The sequence below is a fragment of the Mustelus asterias genome, chromosome 3 (genome assembly GCF_964213995.1).
Source record: "Mustelus asterias chromosome 3, sMusAst1.hap1.1, whole genome shotgun sequence".
NCBI classification, from domain to species: Eukaryota; Metazoa; Chordata; class Chondrichthyes; order Carcharhiniformes; family Triakidae; genus Mustelus; species Mustelus asterias.
The window spans coordinates 145,224,887-145,246,794 of record NC_135803.1 but is presented as its reverse complement, the minus strand read 5'-3'; the positions used below and the strand labels follow the sequence as shown (position 1 = coordinate 145,246,794).

The 21,908-nt window shown below is 46.5% G+C and overlaps 1 protein-coding gene across 1 annotated transcript; it reads right to left on the bottom strand.

Annotated features, from left to right (window-relative positions):
* Positions 1 to 2,593: 2,593 nt before the first annotated feature.
* Positions 2,594 to 21,256, bottom strand: LOC144485145 (uncharacterized). The gene is made up of 4 exons (XM_078203393.1): positions 21,105 to 21,256; positions 8,765 to 8,909; positions 5,829 to 6,092; positions 2,594 to 3,678 (listed from the first exon to the last, which is right to left on the bottom strand). Exons 2-4 carry the CDS (start codon positions 8,868 to 8,870, stop codon positions 3,533 to 3,535), a joined length of 516 nt encoding a protein of 171 aa, XP_078059519.1. The 5' UTR covers positions 8,871 to 8,909; positions 21,105 to 21,256; the 3' UTR covers positions 2,594 to 3,532.
* Between the last annotated feature and the right edge of the window lie 652 nt (positions 21,257 to 21,908).

Here is a 21,908-nt window from a genome sequence, read left to right as displayed (position 1 = left end):
CACCAGCGCACAATATTTCTTATAAGTGTATACAAAGAGGATCACATTCCTTACACTGATCAATAGCTATCTCCATTTTACACACAATATGTCAGGGACGTCCCAACTACAAGCCCATAGTCACCTGTGGCCAATGCATCTTGGTAAAGTAACACATGAATCCCCGGCAATGCAGTTCTATTTGAATTGGTATGTATCATTATCTGGCTTGTCGTGTTTTAATTTTACGGGTGTGGAATGACTATTCACAGCACTAAGACCTTAGGGGAGGTGATGGCCCAGTGGTATTATCGCTAGACTATTAATCCAGAAACTTAGCTAATATCCTGGGGACCCGGGTTTGAATCCTGCCACAGTAGATGGAATCTGAATGCAATAAAAAATATCTGGAATTAAGAATCTACTGATGATTGTCGATTGTTGGAAAATTCCATCTGGTTCATTAATGTCCTTTAGGGAAGGAAATCTGCCGTCCTTACCTGGTCTGGTCTACATGTGACTCCAGAGCCACAGCAATGTGGTTGACTCTCAGCTGACCTCTGAACAAGGACAACCAAGGGGTGGGCAATAAATGCTGGCCCGCCAGCGACACCCATGTCCCACGAATGAATAATGAAAAAAAATGCCCAGAATTAGAAATCTAAGACCTGGTTAGTGTGTTTGATATATAAGCAACTCAACGGGTACATTGCTGTACATTTTATACATGATCCATGAGACTCAGTGCTGGGTTATTAAATGGTCCACAAAGATAAAAAAGTTTCCAACATTCCAACAACAGTATCTCTTAAATGACCAGTCCTTGCACTGCCTTACATCATTCATTAAGAAGTTTAACGACACCAGGTTAAAGTCCAACAGGTTTATTTGGTAGCAAAAGCCACACAAGCTACCAAATAAACCTGTTGGACTTTAACCTGGTGTTGTTAAACTTCTTACTGTGTTTACCCCAGTCCAACGCCGGCATCTCCACATCATTACATCATTCATTGCATGGTGTAAGTAGTATATGTTGCATAACTACAGAACATGCCATAGTACTCATGACGACAGAGCAGTGAACAGTGGGGATGTTCAATTTATTGAAAAGAGATTTCAAATATAAAAAAGTGTTGTCTTGTCACAGGGTCACATTGATGAACTTAATATCCCTCTGCTCTTAAAATATTCAAAAGTGAACAACTTGCAATTTCTGCACTTTATTTACAGTACGCAAAAGAAGTCACAAAACATCCAAACTCTGTTAACCTGTAACAAATAGGTGACTGCATTGACAAAAATTGTAATGAATTCAAAACAGGGATCACACTGCGGTTAATAATCTAGGAACAAAAACAAAATATTACTTTGCCGGAAATCTGAAATAAAAAAAACACAAAATGCCAGAAATGTTGAGTGGAATCAGTGAAGAGAGAAATGGAATTAAGCTTTCAGATCTGTGACTTCAGCAGAATTGGAAAATGTTAACTATTTAACAGATTATAATCTTGTAACGAGCCAGTAAAAAAGGGATGGAGTCGGGGGATGGTGCGGAGTGGAGGGTGGGTGCTTTGAAAACAATCTGAGTGGGATTATCTTTTATTCTTTGGATTTTCTTTGGAGGAAATAATAGCAAATTGGATTATTATCTAAATGGAAAAAAATTACAACATGCCACTGTGCAAAGGGACCTGGGGGTCCTTGTGCATGAGACGCAAAAACCCAGTCTGCAGGTGCAACAGGTGATCAAGAAGGCGAATGGGATGTTGGCCTCTATCGCAAGGGGGATAGAATATAAAAGCAGAGATGTCTTGCTGCATCTGTACAGGGCATTGGTGAGGCCACAGCTGGAATACTGTGTGCAGTATTGGTCCCCTTATTTGCGGAAGGATATATTGGCCTTGGCGGGAGTGCAGAGAAGGTTCACCAGGTTGATACCAGAAATGAGGGGTGTTGTTTATGAGGAGAGACTGAGCAGATTGGTTTTGTACTCGTTGGAATTTAGAAGGCTGAGGGGGGATCTTATAGAGACCTATAAGATAATGAAGGGGCTGGATAGGGCAGAGGCGGCGAGATTCTTTCCACTTAGAAAGGAAGCTAGAACTAGAGGGCACAGCCTCAAAATAAAGGGGGGTCAGTTTAGGACAGAGTTGAGGAGGAACTTCTTCTCTCAGAGGGTGGTGAATCTCTGGAATTCTCTGCCCACTGAAGTGGTGGAGGCTACCTCGTTGAATATGTTTAAATCACGGATAGATGGATTCTTGATCGGTAAGGGAATTAGGGGTTATGGGGATCAGGCGGGTAAGTGGAACTGATCCACTTCAGATCAGCCATGATCTTATTGAATGGTGGGGCAGGCTCGAGGGGTTAGATGGCCTACTCCTGCTCCTATTTCTTATGTTCTTATTCCCTCTCCTTCTGCCACTTTGTTATAACCATCTACACCTCCTGTGAACCCATCATTTGTTTCTTGCCATCTCACCCCCTTTTGCTATGCGCCTTGGTCTCTTTTGCCATTTAGTCATTTCCAAACTCTACTTTGTCCACTTTGCTCTCCAACGTTCTCTGCCCCACCCCAACCCTACCCCCCTCCCATCCCCAGCTCTGAATTTGCTTTAAGATTGTTAATATTTTGACATCTCCACTCCTGAAGAAAGGCCATCGACCTGAAGTGTTAACTTCTGTTTCTGTCTCCACAGAGGCTGCCGGACTGGCTGAATATTTCCAGCATTTTCAATTTTTATTGTTAATATCTATATTTGTTGTAACTTGTGTGTGAGAATCAATTGATGATTCCTGCTTTCCATGTTGATTGGAGTTCACAAAGTGAAGTTCTGATGAAAGGTCACAACCTGAAATGTTAACTCCATTTCTGTCCAGATGCTCCAGATGCTGTAAGTCTAACAACACCAACACCAGAAACACCTGTGCTTCCTGTGTTTATCCCAGTCCAACGCCGGCATCTCCACATCATGTCTACAGATGCTGCCAGGACTGTTGTATATTTCCAGCATTTTCTTCTTTTATTATTGAAGTCCTTTTTTTAAAGTTTATTTATTAGTGTCACAAGTCGGCTTACATTAACACTGCAATGAAGTTACTGTGAAAATCCCCTACACTCTGGTGCCTGTTCGTGTACACTGAGGGAGAATTTAGCGTGGCCAATGCACCTCACCAACATGTCTTTCGGACTGTGGGAGGAAACCGGAGCACCCGGAGGAAACCCACGCAGACACGGGGAGAAAGTGCAGACTCAGCACAGTCAGTGTCCCAAGCTGGGAATCGAACCTGGATCCCTGGCGCTGTGAGGCAGCAGTGCTAACCACTGTGCCACTTTTCTATGATGTTTCTCTGTTGCACTTGTATTCACCAAACTCACACAGAGAGAGCCCGTGTTGGCATGGAGATGGTGAAACATCAGTCTAATGTTCCTGTTAAATTAGTGTGCAGCTTCAGCCCGATCACCCCTTTTACCATGTGCCTTGGGTAATCCCTTGTTGCAATCAAAACACGCCATAATCACATTTTCATTATGCTCTCTTTGAAATACGACTCATGTATTCTTGATGAGCGTGTCCATGCTTTCTGTCGCATTCATTGGATTTCGCAGTAGGAAGTTTGTAAATTTCACCTGCTTCACACTCTGGTCCAAGGAATCCAGGCGACGGGAAATCTCCCCAACTTCTTTGCTAATTTTTTCTGTTAAGATTTAATTTAAAAATTAGCTTAAGTCTCAACTGTGAAGCACATTTAGAATTTTCTCTTGGAAATTTGAAGAGTTCTTCCAATCCTTTATTCCTTCTCCTTCGACTCCTGCACTCAACGTCAAGGGTGAACAGGCCAACCAGCTCCCATATGCTAATCACAGAATCCTACAGTGCAGAAGGAGGCCATTCGGCCCAACAAGTTTGCACCGAACACAATCCCACCCAGGCCCTATCCCCAAAACCCCGTGCATTTACCCTAGCTAGTCCCCCTGACACTAAGGGGCAATTTAGAATGGCCAATCCACCTAACCCGCACACCTTTGGACTGTGGGAGGAAACTGGAGCAGCCGGAGGAAACCCACGCAGACACGGGGAGAATGTGCAAACCCCACACAGACAGTGACCCAAGCTGGGAATCGAACCCGGGTCCCTGGTGCTGTGAGGTAGCAGTGCTAACCACTGTGCCACCGTGCCGCCCACTTGATAGCGTTGGGTAGAAGATGTGCGGGAGTGGGCTGGTCTCACTCTCCTCCTGAACTTGTCCGTCTTTCTTGGAAGAAAGTGCCCAATCACTTGTTGGATTCTTTCCCCTCGCCAGCAGCTGAGTTTCAGAACTGAGTACTGTAGGGAATTGCTCACGCAAACCCAATACTCTATCACACTGGGCCACTGAAACTTAAAAAGCAACAGGCTGACCCTCATTAAGAATATTTTTGTCTGAATCTACCGACAAAGGTTGCAACACTTTCCATTCAGATGTTAAGTGCTGACATTATTTCTAATCAGGATGCCATGTTGAAGCGAGCATTCCGAGCGATTCACGGGACTAATTAGGCTCCAAAGTCAAATGTGCAACTCTCACGAGAGAAGCATATTATAAGACTCGGCCTTGGAGCTCACTATGAGTGCAAACAGCTCCCGTTAGAGTATGTGTGGGGGGGGGTGTCAGAAACCTAACACATTCTTCATGTCATTAGCCTCTCTCTATACTCTTCACCCACTCAGTCTACAGAGTTTTGACTTCAAATGAAAATTTGGGAAAGTTTTTAAATCAAATCTGCAATTTTTAAAAGCAAAGTAATCTGTTTCCAGTAAAAACAACTTCTCTATTTCACAGGTAGAAGTCTAAAGCAACCCGGAAAGTCCCTATCACTGAATTGTGCACCAATTCACACCATCTGACTTGAAGTGACATGTTGGACATCACACCATTTCACATTCACTTGACACCTGGCAGCCATCACTGGGAAGGAGGACACACCAACTTCAGCTTGATTACAGTACAGGTAAGTGTGTGAGCCCTAATCACTGAAAACAAGCTCTGCTAGGTGGGCATACTGTCCGTATGCCTGACAAAGCAACTTCTAATTGGAACTTGGTCGGGACAGGAGTGCCAAAGAAGACAATGAAAACACATTGGAGATGTCCTCAAAGCATCTCCTGAAGAGTTCAAGCTTCCCTCCAATTCTTGGATGGCCCTGGCTTGGAGACTGACAAAAATGGAAAGGGTTTATTTGGAAAAGAAGAAAACAATAGGGGAAACTTCACTGGGAATACGCAGAGGCAAAACCGAGGCTTCCAAGGGAGCACACAAACGTCCAAACAACGTATCTACCCAACCCTTCAAGCACCACCTTCCCCGCTTGTGGCAGAATCTGCAGATCACACATTGGACTCATCAGCCATCTCAGAACCCATCAAACCAAGTGGAAGAAAACAATCCTCAGAGAGTGCCTCACAAGGAGAAGAGAGAAGGCCACATCAAAAACAAGCACCTTGACACTAAGTCCCCCTGACACTAAGGGGCAATTTAGCATGGCCAATCCACCTAACCTGCACATCTTTGGACTGTGGGAGGAAATCAGAGCACCCGGAGGAAACCCACACAGACACAGGGAGAACGTGCAAACTCCACGCAGACAGTGACCTAATCTGGTTCACTTGAACCCGGGTCCCTGGTGCCGTGAGGCAGCAGTGCTAACCACTGTGCCGCCCAGGTTGATTTGCTTCCACACTGAAAGTGGGTTCTCAGGTGACTGAGGAGTCCAATGCACAAACTACAGTCTCTGTCACAGGTGGGGCAGGCGGTGGCCAAGACACGCACCAGGTTGGAAGGGAAAGGATCAGACAGTTCAAACTTACCCGTATAATAAATGGTGAAGATGCCAATGGCAATACTGACCAGTACCAGCGTGATTAATGCAGCGTAGAAAACTTTATCACAGCCCGTAGATTGACAGCAGATACAGCTGCACTCACATCGCTCTCGAGACTCACGGACTGAATCAAGCAGATGACTGAAGGCTGGCTCACGCTGCCTCTCTTCCAGCAAAGGAGCCGTCACCAGCCCATTTGCAGAGGTCTCCTGAGCAATTATGATGGTTGAAGGCCTTGAACGGATCTGACCTGCAATGTGAATAATGCAACAATATTTAAGAGAGCGATTACTTTCTCTAAATACGATGCTTCTATGTGAAATCTGCATATCGAATGGAATGGTTTCTGACAGACATTTTGGGAGATTTCTTTGGCAATAGAGATAGATAGGTTCTTGATTAATAAGGGGATCAAGGGTTATGGGGAGAAGGCAGGAGAATGGGGATGAGAATCATATCAGCCATGATTGAATGGCGGAGCAGACTCGATGGGCCGAATGGCGTAATTCTGCTCCTATATCTTACCATCTTATGGTCTAATAATACAGTGGCAACTTGCCTTTTTACAGCTCCTTCAACATTGTGAGCACGTCCAAGGTGCTAAACAAAGGAGAGAAAGGGAATACTGATCTTTGTTAGCTTTTTAAAAATTATTTCATGACATGTGGGTGAAACGGGCAAGACCAGCATTTGTTGCCCATCGCTTGAACTGAGTGGCTTTCAGAGGGCAGTTAAGGATCAACCACATTGCTGCAGGTCTGGAGTCACATGCAGGCCAGACCAGACAAGGACGGCAGATTTCCTTCCTTAAAGGACATCAGTGAACCAGATGTATTTTTACAACGGTCGATAGTTTCATGGTCACCATCAATGAGGTTAGTTTTACATTCCAGATTTATTCATGAAGTTTAAGTTCCACAGGCCGTCATGGTGAGATTTGAACCCATATCCCTGGAGCATTAGCCTGGGCCACTGGATTACTAGTCCCAAGATGTCACCTCTATTCCACTGTCTCCCCATCAAGGGAAACAACTGAAGGCATGTTCAGAGGCTTTTGAAAGTGAGAAGGAATCCAGCTCATAGGAGCCAAGGAAGTTGGAGCTCCAACACAGAAGTGAAACGGAGGTAGATGGGCTGCACACTCATCCAGAGTCAGCAAAAACGAGGGTGCCTGAGACAAACGGTTGTAGATTCAAGTTCTACACCAGAGCACATCATCTAGGTGTGCATTGTCAGTGCAGTACTAAGGAAGGGCTACAATGGCAGAGGTGCTGTCTTTCAGTTAAAACATTAAACAGGGCTGCATCCACCTTCTCAGGTTATTGTGAGAGATCCTATGGCACTATACTGAAGAAAAACTGGGAAGCTATCCCAGGTATCATGTTCAATACATATAGCTCAGCCAACATCACTAACATTTGTTTCAGGGACTTTGTGGTGCTTAAATTTGCCCATTTTTAAAAGTTTATTTATTTATTAGTCACAAGTAAGCTTACATTAACACTGCAATGAAGTTACTGTGAAAATCCCCTAGTCGCCACACTCCAGCGCCTGTTTGGCTACACTGAGGGAGAATTTAGCATGGCCAATGCACCTAACCAGCACGTCTTTGGACTGTGGGAGGAAACTGGAGCACCCGAAGGAAACCCACGCAGACACGGGGAGAACGTGCAAACTCCACACAGACAGTGACCCAAGCCGGGAATTGAACCCAAATCCCTGGAGTTGTGAGGCAGCAGTGCTAACCACTGTGCCACCGTGCCGCTATGTATTTCCTTCATTACAGCAGAATTAAACTTCAAAGATGCTTGATAAAGTGCTTTGGGATATCCTGAGCTTATGAAACACACTCAACAAAATACACAAGGAAAGGAGGGAAAGATGCGTCTTATATGTTTACAATTTACCAGCTTCAGTCTTTACAAACCTTTCAATATTTTTGATTAGTTCACCCACCCCAGCACCCCAGATAGTCTCCTGTGCTCTAGAGAATATGATCACCATAACATTGTCCTTTAATAGAGTTATCATTCCAGCAAGTTGTTCATGCACCTTGCCCTTGCTTCCAATATCCAGTCTATAATCTCGTGCTCCAACTGCAATCTTATCAAATATTTGCACAATTTCGTCATCACTTCCCTGCTTTTGTACTCAGTGCCACTCTGTGTAAAGTCTCCAGTGCCACTTTTTTTTAAAAAGGGTTTCTGAATATCTCGAGCTCTTTTTCCCACCACTCCAGTGAAATTCATACAAAATGTCTGAGAGCACCATTTTGGATATATTTAATTTCTCTTTTCCTTCAAATGGTGGTTCCTATTTATCGACATTTACCATATATCTGCCCACTCCCCTAACCTGTCCATATCCGCTTGCAATTCCCCTCAGAGTTTTTCATGTGTCATAACTACATTATCTCAATTTTACTCTATTGTGACCAACTACCAACTGACCAACTAGGGCGGCACGGTAGCACAGTGGTTAGCACTGCTGCTTCACAGCTCCAGGGACCTGGGTTCGACTCCCGGCTTAGGTCACTGTCTGTGCACATTCTCCTAGTGTCTGCGTGAGTTTCCTCCAAGTGCTCCGGTTTCCTCCCACATTCCAAAGATGTGCGGGTTAGGTTGATTGGCCATGATTAAATTGTCCCTTAGGGTCCCGAGATGTGTAGGTTAGAGGAATTAGTGGGTAAAATATGTAGGGATATGGGGGTAGGGCCTGGGTGGGATTGTGGTCGGTGCAGACTCGATGGGCCGAATGGCCTCCTTCTGTACTTTAGGGATTCTATGATTTCTAACTACCGATGCTGGCACATCAACATGGTCTTAATCTTTGAACCAAATCCTTGATGGAGCACTTTATTATCACTGTGTTCATTTGAATTGAGGATGTATCTAATACACAGACTGACAACACAGCAGTTACCTGAATAAGACTTAGTGACCTCGAGGTTGGAGTTGGTACGGTGTAAATCATTAATGGACTCCACAACATGGAGCTCAATTTCGTGTAGGTCACTGTCGCTCTGCATTGAGGATCTACCTGACCTGGAAGGTTCCACTTTCAATATCTGCATTAAAACAAAACCAAAAACACCATTACCATTTACAATGAGATTAAAGTACAGTGAAGGTTGCTTGAATTAAACAGCAGAGACTCTTTACAGGCTAGTGGCTGATTTAAATGAGGACAGTGCTTGACTCAGGTGATTGAGAGGCCGCTGTGTGACCAGCAGATGGGAGTGGATAAAGCGGCACTCCAACATTTGGGTGGAGTGGCAACTCTCCAAGCACTTCATCATCTAGCAATAGTCACTCTCGTCTCCCACATATTCCGTTATTTGGAACAAGTCCAAGACTGCCATCGTATACTGTCACTAGTCACATATGATCCTTCACACATGAATCCAGATAGTTAGCATTGGCAGGATTTTGGGAGGGGGAGAGGGAAGATCTTTGGCGGGAAGAAAGGTAATCTCTGATTCCATTGTTTAAAGTTTATTTATTAGTGGCACAATTAGGCTTACATTAACACTGCAATGAAGTTACTGCAAAAATCTCCTCATCGCCACACTCGGGTGCCTATTCGGGTACAATGAGGGAGACTTTAGCACAGCCAATGCGCCTAACCAGCACATTTTTTAGACTGTGGGAGGAAACCGGAGCACCCGGAGGAAATCCACGCAGACACGGGGAGAACATGGAGACTCCACACAGACAGTGACTGTGGTGAACCATCGTTGGTTACCACTGTGGGGTTATTCCAATGTTGCTGTTGGGTTAGGGTGTTTACACTGTGGGATTAATATACCTGTGGTGGATGTTGTTATGGCACATCCCGGTCAGGCTCCGCCTCCTGGGAGAGGTATAAGACCCTCTGCTCAGGCGGGACCCCTCCAGTCTGGAATGGTGTACTCGTGTTTAGATAGTTCCATTGTTTGTCAATAAAAGCCTTCAATCGCTGAAGCCTTGTACCTCGTGCTTGATTGTCGCGCATCAATTTTATTGACAAACACAAAACTCTCGACAGTAAAGAGAGTATGGAGCAAATGCTGAAACCAGAGCGTCTGACGCTGGACCCACGTGCGGTCGGCGCCTCTAACACCTTCGACCACTGGCTGAAGTGTTTCGAGGACTACCTGGCAGCCTCTGCAGCAGTTACTACGGACAACGACAGACTCCAGGTCCTCCATGCGAGGGTAAGCGACACGGTCTATCTCGCGATTCGTGCGGCCACCACTTACCCGAGGGCCATCGAGCTCTTGAAAAAGCGATACACGAGACCACCCAACGAGATTCACGCACGTTACCTCCTCGCTACACGACGTCGGCAGTCGGGCGAAACCATGGAGGACTACGCCAATGAGCTCTTGCAGCTTGCCAGGGGCTGCGACTGCAAAGCTGTGTCGGCTGAGCAGTACATGTACGACCTCGCCCGAGATGCGTTTGTGGCAGGGGTAGGGTCTTCGTACATCCGGCTTAAGCTGTTGGAGAAAGGGAATCTCAACCTGACCCAAGCGATGGAGATGGCTGAGATGCTGGAGGCGGCGTCGAAAAGCTTGGCCCTGTACCCCGAAGACCACGTGGAGACAACGTGGCAGGAGCAGGCACAAATCCCTCCTCGCCCCACGGGCTCGCGCTCCCATATCGACCCGACGACGGCGGCAGCTCCAGGCGGCCCGCGGTGCTATTTTTGCGGAGGAGCCAAGCATCCACGGCAACAGTGTCCAGCTAAAACGGTGATCTGCAGTCAGTGCGGCAAAAAGGGGCACTACGCGAAAGTCTGCAGATCGAAGCCCAAGAACGGCAGTGCAGCCTGTGACCCTCCAGAACGGAGACAATCTCCATCGGCGTCGCAGTACCCACGAGGTCCGACCACGTGCGAACCCAGGACGACGCCATTGTGGCTGGCGGAGGAGGAGGATGACCACCAGGAGTCGCTACGCTTGGCGCCCTCACCCACGTGCGATTCATGGGGGCGGCCATCTTGGTCGACGACGACCAGGAGCGACCAGCAGGGGTCCTCAGTATCAACCTCGGCTGCCTGCAGTGACGTCCAAGGGCCAACGGTGGCGTCGATCACTCTGGATCAGACAAAGCATCACAGGCTTGACTGTTCGATGATGAACATCAAGGTAAATGGTCATACTGTGTATTGTCTGTTTGACAGTGGGAGCACCGAGAGTTTTATTCACCCTGACACTGCAAAGAGGTGTGGACTCCGGGTTCTACCTGCCAAACAGACAATTTCTATGGCATCACGGTCCCGGTCTGTACCGATCCAAGGACGTTGTGTGGTAACTCTGGAGGTGCAGGGCACAATTTACGAGCGATACAGGCTCCTTGTGTTGCCGCATCTTTGCGTGCCAATTCTCCTCGGACTAAACTTTATGGTCCACATGAAGAATGTGATCCTACAGTACGGTGGGCCACTCCCTTCGCTGGCAGTAGGGAATCAGCCGCAGCCTCCAAATCGTCCAAAGCGCCCCGCATGCAATCTTTCCACACTAAAGATCACCACACCCTCTTTATTTAAGAATCTGGTACCAGGCTGCAAGCCCATCGCTACTAAAAGTAGGCGTTACAGCGCTGAAGACCGGATCTTCATCAGATCTGAGGTTCAGCGGCTCCTCAAAGAAGGGATCATACAGCCCAGCGCTAGTCCGTGGAGAGCACAGGTCGTGGTGGTTAAAAGCGGGAACAAACCCCGGATGGTCATCGACTACAGTCAGACCATTAATCGTTATACGCAGCTGGATGCGTATCCTCTCCCGCGCATATCTGATATGGTCAATCAGATTGCGCAGTACCGGGTGTTCTCCACCATAGACCTTAAGTCCGCCTACCACCAACTCCCCATCCGCCCAGAGGACCGACAATACACGGCTTTTGAGGCGGATGGTCGTCTGTATCAGTTTCTTAGGGTTCCATTTGGTGTCACCAATGGGGTCTCGGTCTTCCAGCGTGCTATGGACCGAATGGTGGACCAGAACGGGTTGCGGGCTACCTTCCCGTACCTGGATAATGTCACCATCTGCGGCCATGACCAGCAGGACCATGACACAAACCTCCAGAACTTTTTGCGCACTGCGTCTCGCCTGAATCTGACCTATAACAGGGAGAAGTGTGTATTCCGTACGCGCAGGTTAGCTATCCTGGGATACGTGGTGGAAAACGGGGTCATCGGCCCTGATCCAGACCGTATGCGCCCCCTTACTGAACTTCCCTTGCCCGCTAGCGCAAAAGCACTGAGGAGATGCCTCGGCTTCTTCTCTTATTATGCGCAGTGGGTCCCCAACTACGCGGACAAAGCCCGTCCGCTCATCAAGTCCACGACTTTCCCACTCACGCCGGAGGCCCAATTGGCCTTCAAGGCTTTGAAAAGCGACATTGCGAAAGCCACGATGCACGCGGTGGATGAATCCATCCCTTTTCAGGTGGAAAGTGATGCATCGGATTTCGCCCTGGCCGCCACACTAAACCAGGCAGGCAGGCCCGTCGCGTTTTTTTCCCGCACCCTTCAAGGTCCCGAAATTCGGCATTCAGCGGTGGAGAAGGAGGCCCAGGCTATTGTGGAGGCCATCAGACACTGGCGCCATTACCTGGCGGGGAAGCGGTTCACCCTGATCACGGATCAGCGATCCGTGGCGTTTATGTTCAGTAATACGCAGAGGGGCAAGATCAAGAATGACAAGATCTTGCGGTGGAGAATTGAGCTCTCCACCTATAATTACGATATTATGTATCGTCCAGGGAAACTCAATGAGCCCTCGGATGCCCTCTCGCACGGAACATGCGCTATCATGCAGGAGGACCGCTTTAACGCCCTCCATAATGACCTGTGCCATCCTGGGGTCACTCGGCTCTACCACTTCATAAAAGCCCGCAACCTGCCCTACTCGGTGGAGGATGTCAGGTCAGTAACGAGAAGCTGTTGGATTTGCGCGGAATGCAAACCGCACTTTTATCGACCTGACCGGGCACAATTGATCAAGGCCACTCGCCCCTTCAAGAGGCTGAGTGTGGTTTTTAAGGGCCCCCTTCCCTCAACGGACCGGAATGTGTACTTTCTCAATATCATAGATGAATACTCCCGGTTCCCGTTTGTTGTCCCCTGTGCGGACACGTCGACTGCCACGTGATCAAGGCATTCCGTGATCTTTTTACCCTGTTCGGGTACCCCTGCTACATACATAGCGACAGGGGCTCGTCGTTCATGAGTAACGACTTGAGGCAATTCCTGCTCTCATACGGGATTGCCTCTAGTAGAACCACGAGTTACAACCCTAGGGGCAACGGACAGGTGGAGAGAGAGAATGCTACAGTCTGGAAGGCTGTCCTATTGGCGCTGAAGTCCAGGGGCCTTCCAGTCTCCCGTTGGCAGGAGGTCCTTCCAAATGCGCTTCATTCCATTCGCTCCCTCCTGTGTACGGCAACCAATGCTACTCCCCACGAGAGGATGTTCTCATTCCCTCGGAAGTCGTCCTCGGGGATATCTTTACCAGCCTGGTTGACATACCCAGGACCCGTCCTTCTGCGGCGACATGCAAGGGCCCGCAAGTCCGACCCCTTGGTCGAACCGGTCCAACTCCTCCACGCCAACCCTCAGTATGCCTATGTGGCATATCCTGACGGGCGAGAGGACACAGTCTCGATTCGAGACCTGGCGCCCGCAGGGGACGTAGCAACTCCTGTCGCTCCCATACCCCCTGTCACGAATCCCCTATCACTTATTTCTTCCCCGGACGTGGCGCGGTCAGCACCGGGACCAGTGCATAACAGTTATACTCCCATGTACAGCTTGCCTGAGACTCGGAGATCGGCGCCACCACAGAAGGTACCGGGATCCCCTGCACCACCGCTTCACCAGGGTCAACCGGCCCGTGAGTCCTCGAGGGGACAGCCGGACGCTGTTTTGGAGAGAACGCCACCACAAGCACCTGCTCCGGTGTCACAACCGGTGTTGAGGAGATCACAGCGACGGTGCGGTCCTCCAGACCGTCTGGACTTGTAGATTTTTTTGTATATATGTAATCTGTTTTCGCACCCCGCCGGCCTTTGTTTTCAAAGGAGGGGTGAATGTGGTGAACCATCGTTGGTTACCACTGTGGGGTTATTCCAATGTTGCTGTTGGGTTAGGGTGTTTACACTGTGGGATTAATATACCTGTGGTGGATGCTGTTATGGCACATCCCGGTCGGGCCCCGCCTCCTGGGAGAGGTATAAGACCCTCTGCTCAGGCGGGACCCCTCCAGTCTGGATTGGTGTACTCGTGTTTAGATAGTTCCATTGTTTGTCAATAAAAGCCTTCAATCGCTGAAGCCTTGTACCTCGTGCTTGACTGTCGCGCATCAGTGACCCAAGCCGGGAATTGAACCCGGGTCCCTGGCGCTGTGAGGCAGCAGTGCTAACCACTCTGCCACCGTGCCATTCACGGTTTTCTATATTAATTTCCTCTTTCCCCACCATTGGTGACCATGTCCAGGAGAACCTGTTTGCTGTTTCAATTTAAAAACCCTTTAACCTCCCTATTTTCCCTTAATGCTATCCTTAAGATCCACTTTATTGACTAAACATTTAGTCACTCCCTTCTAGTATCTCTTTCACTGCCCTGGCAATCATCATTTAACCCATAGCAATAGGTGTTTGCATCTATATAGCGCCTTTAGCATGATAAAAAGTTCCAACATTCACCGGAGTGTAATGAAGTAGAAATTGAAGCGACCGGTGATCGAAATCTTGGACAAAGATTTTGAAGTGGTATCTTACAGGAAGAGAGAGTGGTGGAGTGGTTTAGAAATGGAATTTAAGAGAACGGAAGGCAAGGTCAGCAATGGTGAAGCGAAGGAAGTTGGGGATTTATTTTTCTATCTTTTCACTGATTTACGAATGCTACTTGCTGCTGCTGCGTCTCCTAGCCAGAGCTGAAAAATAACTTTTCAATTGCTTATTTATTTGTTTTGTATTCTTCCTGATAGCTGCTGGGAGTGAGGTGAAGGCTATTGATTGCTAATGTCCTTTATGTTATTAGCGTATGTTTGACTTTTAAAGTGGGCGGCACGGTAGCACAGTGGTTAGCACTGTTGCCTCACAGCGCCAGGGACCTGGGTTCGATTCCTGGCTTGGGTCACTGTCTGCGTGGAGTTTGCACATTCACCCCGTGTCAGTGTGGGTTTCCTCCGGGTGCTCTGGTTTCTCCCACAGTCTGAAAGATGTGCTGGTTAGGTGCACTGGCCCGAACAGGGGCCGGACTGTGGTGACAAGGGGAATTTCTCAGTAACCACATTGCAGTGTTAATGTAAGCTTTACTTGTGACTAATAAATAAACTTTTTACCACTTTCATTTCTGTAATTTTCTTTGTTTCTGTAATCTTCTTTGTTCTTTTCTGGAAGGGTAGGGGGTTTTAGTTCAGTTGGGCAGCTTGGTCGGTGCAGGCTTGGAGGGCCGAAGGGCCTGTCCCTGTGCTGTGGCAAAAATTACTTTGTAGTTCAAGAAATAAGGACATTCTTCATAACAACATGCTGGAAAGTTTAATGTCAGGGGTGGGTAAGAAACAATAGTCAGGGAGAAAATTGATGGCATCTGGAGAGGTTTGAGTTAATTAAGCAGAGCCAGCTTAATTTATAAAAGTCAGATTGTATTTGAGTAATCTAAATGATTTTTAAAATTAAGTACCAGAGAGGGATGATGAAGGGAAAGCAGTGGATGGTATTGAAATGGATTTGAAAAAATGCATTTGAGAAAGTACAATAAAAGACTGGTTACCAGAATTGACGCTCTTGTAACATGAGATTCAGAGTCAGTTTGAACAAAACAATTGGCCGTAAGACAGAAAAGAGCAGGTCAAGGTAAATAATTGTTCCGCAAGAGTCAGTGTTAGGGTCATTGCCTTGATTGATATATAACCTGAGGTGTGGCAAACTGAGGATGATACCAATCGACTGCAACGGATCACAGACAGGCTCGGAGGATGGAAGGAAAGTGGCAGACGGAATTTAACACAGAGAAATGTGAGGTGATGCAATTTTAGTATGATGAAAAGAGAGAATAGAATAGAATAGAATAGAATAGAACCCCTACAGTGCCGAAGTAGGCCATTTGGCCCATCAAGCCTGCACCAACACCAATCTCACCCAAGACCTATCCCCGTAACCTCATGTATTTACCCTGCAAGTCCCCCTGACACTATGGGGCAATTTAGCATGGCCAATCAACCTAACCTGCACATCTTCAGATTGTGGGAGGAAACTGGCCAAGGCAGTATATAAGTATTGCAGGGACAGAGTACCTGGGGTTCATGTGCATAGATCTTTAAAGGTGGCAGGACCTATTGAAAGAGTAGTTAGCAAAGAATAAGAGGACTTTGGCTTCATAAATAGCGTAAGAAGTTTAACAACACCAGGTTAAAGTCCAACAGGTTTATTTGGTAGCAAAAGCCACACAAGCTTTCGGAGCTGCAAGCCCCTTCTTCAGGTGTGAGTGAGTGAGTTCATAAATAGCAGCATTCAGTACAAAACCGGAACCTTTATGAAGTTCTAGTTTGGCTAGAGTACTGTGTTCAATTCTGCTCTTCTCACTTTAGGAAGGATGTGAAGACCTTTGAGATGGGGTGACATGGTGGCACAGTGGTTAGCACTGCTGCCTCAATGCTCCAGGGACCTGGGTTCGATTGCCGGCTTGGGTCACTGTCTGTGTGGAATCTACATGTTCTCCCCATGTCTGCGAAGGAGAACGTATTTCCTCCGGGTGCTCCGGTTTCCTCCCACAGCCCAAAGATGTGTGGGTTAGGTTGATTGGCCATGCTAAATTACCCCTTAGTGTCCCGGGATGCGTAGGTTAGAGGGATTAGCGGGGTAAATATGTGGGGTGATGGGGATAAGGCCTTGGTGGGATTGTGGTTGGTGCAGACTCGATGGGCCAAATGGCCTTCTTCTGCACTGTAGGGATTCTATGATTCTATGGTACAGAGGAGATTTACCAGAATGGTTCCAGAGAAAATGGATTCTTGCTACCAGGTTAGTTTGGTGAAGTTGGGATTATTTTCCTTGGAGAAAAGGAGGTTGGGGAGAGATCTGATTGAGGTGTACAAGATTATGAAAGGTTTAGATAAAGATAGACAACGAGGAGCAGTTCCCATTAACTGATGATATACGGACTGGAGGAGACAGACTTAACATTTTGGGCAAGAGATAATGGGGAAATGTGAGAAGTGAGTAGTGATGACATGGAATTTGCTGCCTGCAATGGTGGCAAAAACAGACAGTCAATGATTTCAAGAGGAAATTGGATAGGTACTAGTTAAATTAGGTAGGCACTAGTTAAATTGGAAAGGCACTAGTTAAATTGGATAGGTACTGGTTAAATTGGACAAGCACTTGCATGGCTAGAGTGATAGAGCTGGGGATTGGGCCTGACTGGATGGTTCTACAGAGAGTGAGCATGAACTTAATGGGCTGAACTGCCTCCTTCTGGACCATGATGACTCACTGACCTTATTATTCTAAACCAGCTATATTAATACTGTGCCCAGAAGAGCTGTTCAGAGACTGGGAATTCTGATGGGTGATTAACTCACCTCCTAGGTCCTCAAAACCTATCCACTTTCTAAAGGAACAAGTCAGATGTGATCAAATACTCCCCACTTGCCTAAACAAGTGCAGCCCCAAGAATACACCCCGAGAGTAATTTTCCCATCCCACCCGCCATGGGAATCGTAGCGGGCGGGGAGTGGACCACACAAAGGTCTGTTAACCTCGGGTGGGATTTTCCAGTTTTGGGGCAAGCACGGCCGGAAAATCCCCATAGAAGTTTGACATCATTCAGAGCAAAGAAGCCTGCCTGATCAGCACCTTATCCACTAGCTTAAACATTCATTTGCTCCACCACCAGACAGTGGTAGCAGTATGCATGATCTACAAAGTGTACTGCAACAGCTGAGTAAGACTCCTTTAACAGCACATTAAAACGTCTGACACCTAAAGAATAATGGTGGCAGACCCATGGGAACACGACTAGTGGCAAGTTCCCCTCCGAGCCATATGCTATTCTAACTTAGAATTACATCACCATTGCTGGGTTAAAATCCTGGATCCCTTCCTGACAGCAATGTGGGTGTACCTGCTGGATCGCAACAATTCAAGAAGGCACCTCCACCACTGTCTCAAGAGCATTTAGGAATGGGCAGCAAATGCTGGCCTTGTGAGGAATTCCACATTCCTGACTCCGGCTCAAACTGAATGTGCGTAGACACCACAAGGTGAAGACATGACTGGATTTGGTTATGCCTCAAACAGCCTCGACTATCTGCACTTATCCACAAAAGACAATCAGTTGCAAAAGTTAGCAGAGGTTTTTTTTTAAGAGTCCCTGCAGTGCAGAAGGAGGCCACTCGGCCCATCGAGCCTGCACCGACAACAGTCCCACCCAGGCACTAACCCGGTCACCCCACATATTTACCCTGCTAATCCCCTTGACACTAAGGGACAATCTAGCATGGCCAATCAAGTTAACCCGCATATCTTTGGAGGTTAACAAGCATCTGTACAGTCAACAGCAAAGGAGCAATGATTTTCAACAGGAAGAGGAAGGGTTCTATGTTTCTATAGCACTTGGGGTGAATGGCATCAAAGATTATGGAGAGAAAGCAGGATTAGGCTATTGAGTTGGATGATCAGCCATGGTCGTGTTGAATGGCGGAGCAGGCTCGAAAGACCAAATGGCCCCCTCCTGCTCCTATCTTCAATGTTTCTAAAGAAACATGATACCTTTTTTATTTGAAGTACATTTAAAATAAAGTGGAGGGTTGGCAATTCTTTTCAAATAAACTCAAATTGTCCACTTTTTGTCATCGCCACACAATAGCTTGTGAAATTCTCTCCTTCCATTTGTTAATGTTCGTATGGGAGCAGAGCATTTTATTTAAATCTTAAACCAGATTTTAATGTGTTGCACTCACTAGGCTGGTTTTATGATTGGACTTCTCAATATTGAAAACAGGACATAGAAGCCCTGGGGGAAAAGTGCAAAATTGATTTACAAGGATGATGAGAGAATTGAGAGATTATAGCTATTGAACAGGTTGGGATTTTTTTCTTTAGAAAACCTTGACTTCAAGGTAATATGACAGAGGTCTTTAAAATTATTAGTATGTCAAACAGGGCAAAAGTGGAGAAATTGTTCCCACTTGTGGGAGAATCCAAAATTAGGGGCCATAAACGCATGGCAGCTAACAATAAATCCATTCAGGAAACCAAGAGAAATTTCATTACTTTATTTAGCATGGTTTGAAACTGGAATGCACGAGAACAGGAAGTAGTTGAGGCAAATAGCTCAGGTATTTTCAAGAGGAAACTAGATGGGTACATGAGATATAAAGAATTGAAAATGATCTGAAAGGCTGGGTGGGGTGAGGCTCGTGTGGAATATAAAAACCAGCACAGATTAATTGGGTCAAATGATCTGTTTTTATATTCTGTATTCTATGTAATGCACAGTGGAGAATTCTCACATTATAGTCAATCAGCACTGTCCTCATTTTCCAAATATGTGAAAAAGTTTTATTTTTCCCAGGCATAGCTTACATCTGTAAGAGAATATGTGGTATAGGTTGCAACGCTGAAAAGTGACGATTAAATCAGCGCTAAATTAGTGGTAATAAATACTCACTCTGGTGTTTTGAATTCCTGTTTTCCCCCTTCTCTCTGACCTCTGATTGGGTACAATTTCACAGCTGCTAGCCATCCTTCTGTAACTCTCACAGACTGTCTGCAACTCGCACAGACCGTCTGAAACTCGCGCAGACTGTAACTCGCACAGACTGTCTGTAACTCACAGAGACTGCCAGCCATGATGAGCAAGTCCAGACTGAGTGGGAAATAACACAGCCGAGCCTGCACCTCTCGTTGGGGTGGCACAGTGGTTAGCACTGCTGCCTCACAGCACCAGGGACCCAGGGTCAATTCGGGCCTTGGGTCACTGTCCGTGTGGATTCTGCACATTCTCCCCTGTCTGCCTGGGTTTTCTCCAGGTGCTCCGGTTTCCTCCGACAGTCCAAAGATGTGCGGGTTAGGTGGATTGGCCATGCTAAATTGACCCTCGTGTTGGGGGATTAGCAGGGCAAATATGTGGGGTTACGGGAATAGGGCCTGGGTGGGATTGTGGTCAATGCAGACTCAATGGGCCGAATGGCCTCCTTCTGCACTGTGGGATTCCATGATTGGACTATCATGTATTTCAGTGTAGCTCGCTGGTTTGCAATGGGTTACCTCCAGTGCCGATTTATTTCCCCCTATTCCAGGGACACTGAGATGAATTGTACTGTTGCTATCATTCCGACCAGTTAACTCATTCTTCAGCTAGATTCTACACTGGACAGTGCATTTACCAACTAAGCTGTCGAGGAATTCACCAATTGAAAGTACATTTTGCAGCTAAAAACGATTTTCCATTGAGTGCCAATAATTGCCAAATGCTATGGTACATGGGAAGATCCCAGCCACACAATAACAACATGTATTTAGATAGCACCTTTAAGTTATGAGAAAGATAAGGTTGAGATGTCATCAGCGTCCATTTGGAATCTGATGCTGCATTTTCAGATGATGTCACTAAGGGGTAGCATATAGATGAGAAATAGAATGGGACCAAGGATGAAGTCTTGGAGGACACCATGGTAACTGTGGGAGCGGGAAGAGAAATAATTGCAGTTGATTCTCTGGCTACGGCAGGAGAGATAAGAATGTAACAAGGAGAATGCAGCCTCACACATCTGGAAGATGGTGGAGAGGCTTTGGAGGAGGATGTGATTTGATTAATTATTGCCACTGTGGGGTATTCTATGATTCTATACAGTGTATTGATTGTTTCTTGCATGCTATACAGACAACGCATACTGTTCATAGAGTACATAGGAAAGAAGGAAAGGAGAGGGCGCAGAATATAGTGTTGCAGTCATAGCTAGGATATGGACAAAGATCAACTTAATATAAGGTGGGTCCATTCAAAAGTCTGATGGCAGCAGGGAAGAAGCTGTTCTTGAGTCAGTTGAAACGCGATCTCAGACTTTTGTATCTTTTTCCCAATAGAAGGAGGAAGAGAGAATGTCTGGGGTGTGTGGGATCTTTAATTATGCTGGTTGCTTTTCTGAGGCAGCGGGAAGTGTAGACAGTGTCAATGGGTGGGGAGGCTAGTTTGCATGATGGACTGGGTTACTTTCACAACCCTTTGTAATTTCTTGCAGTCTTGACAGAGCAGGAGCCATACCAACCTGTAATACATCTGGAAAGTATACTTTCTATGGTGCATCTGTAAAAATTGGTGAGAGTCGTAGCAGACAGGCCGAATTTCCTTAGCTTCCTGAGAAAGTAGAGGCGTTGGTGGGCTTTCTTAACGATAGCATCAGCATGGAGGGACCAGGACAGGTTGCTGGTGATCTGGAGACCTAGAAACATGGTCATAGGATAAGGATGAATAATTTACCTTTGTTACGGTCACAATTTGAGACAATGATAAGAGCCTTTGTGGTACTGCGGAGACAAAAACCTGATTGCAGGAAATTCAAAAGTGGAATTCCTGGAAAGATGTCAACGATCTGGGAGGTGACAACACATTCAAGAATTTGGAGAGCAATGGAAGGTTAGAGGTGGGGAAGTAGTTTGCAAGCACAGAGAGGTTATGAATTTTTTTTTGGAGGATAGATGATGATGACAGATTTGAATGGGGTGGGGAGACTACTTTGAAGAGTGAAATCTGTTAACAATAACCAATCGTTGACCTGGTGATTTTCCACCTCAGGCCCTGATCTTGTTTATTCCCAATATTGGTAACTGGATTCATTATACTTAAAAATAATCTTCACTCTGATATATTTGAGATCTAAGATGTGCTCCAGATGATCACATACCATAATCTAAGCATCATGTGTTAGTTTATTCTGCTCAACAGATTAATCTTTTTAAATTCCATTTTGCCTTTTTTAAAAATCTGCAAGTGAAGGCTATCAGCATTGGGAAATGGAAACGGGTTATGTTTTGGCATGGCATGTAGTGTCAGCAACAACAGGTTCCAGTTC

Bases quoted from the DNA above. Each gene is read 5' to 3' on its own strand.
- LOC144485145 (XM_078203393.1), bottom strand. From the start codon at position 8,870: ATGCAGAGCGACAGTGACCTACACGAAATTGAGCTCCATGTTGTGGAG. The intron at 6,093-8,764 runs GTAACTGCTGTG...TTCACATTGCAG, and splicing joins GGTCACTAAGTCTTATTCAG to GTCAGATCCGTTCAAGGCCT. The intron at 3,679-5,828 runs GTAAGTTTGAAC...AAATCTTAACAG, and splicing joins CTTCACCATTTATTATACGG to AAAAAATTAGCAAAGAAGTT.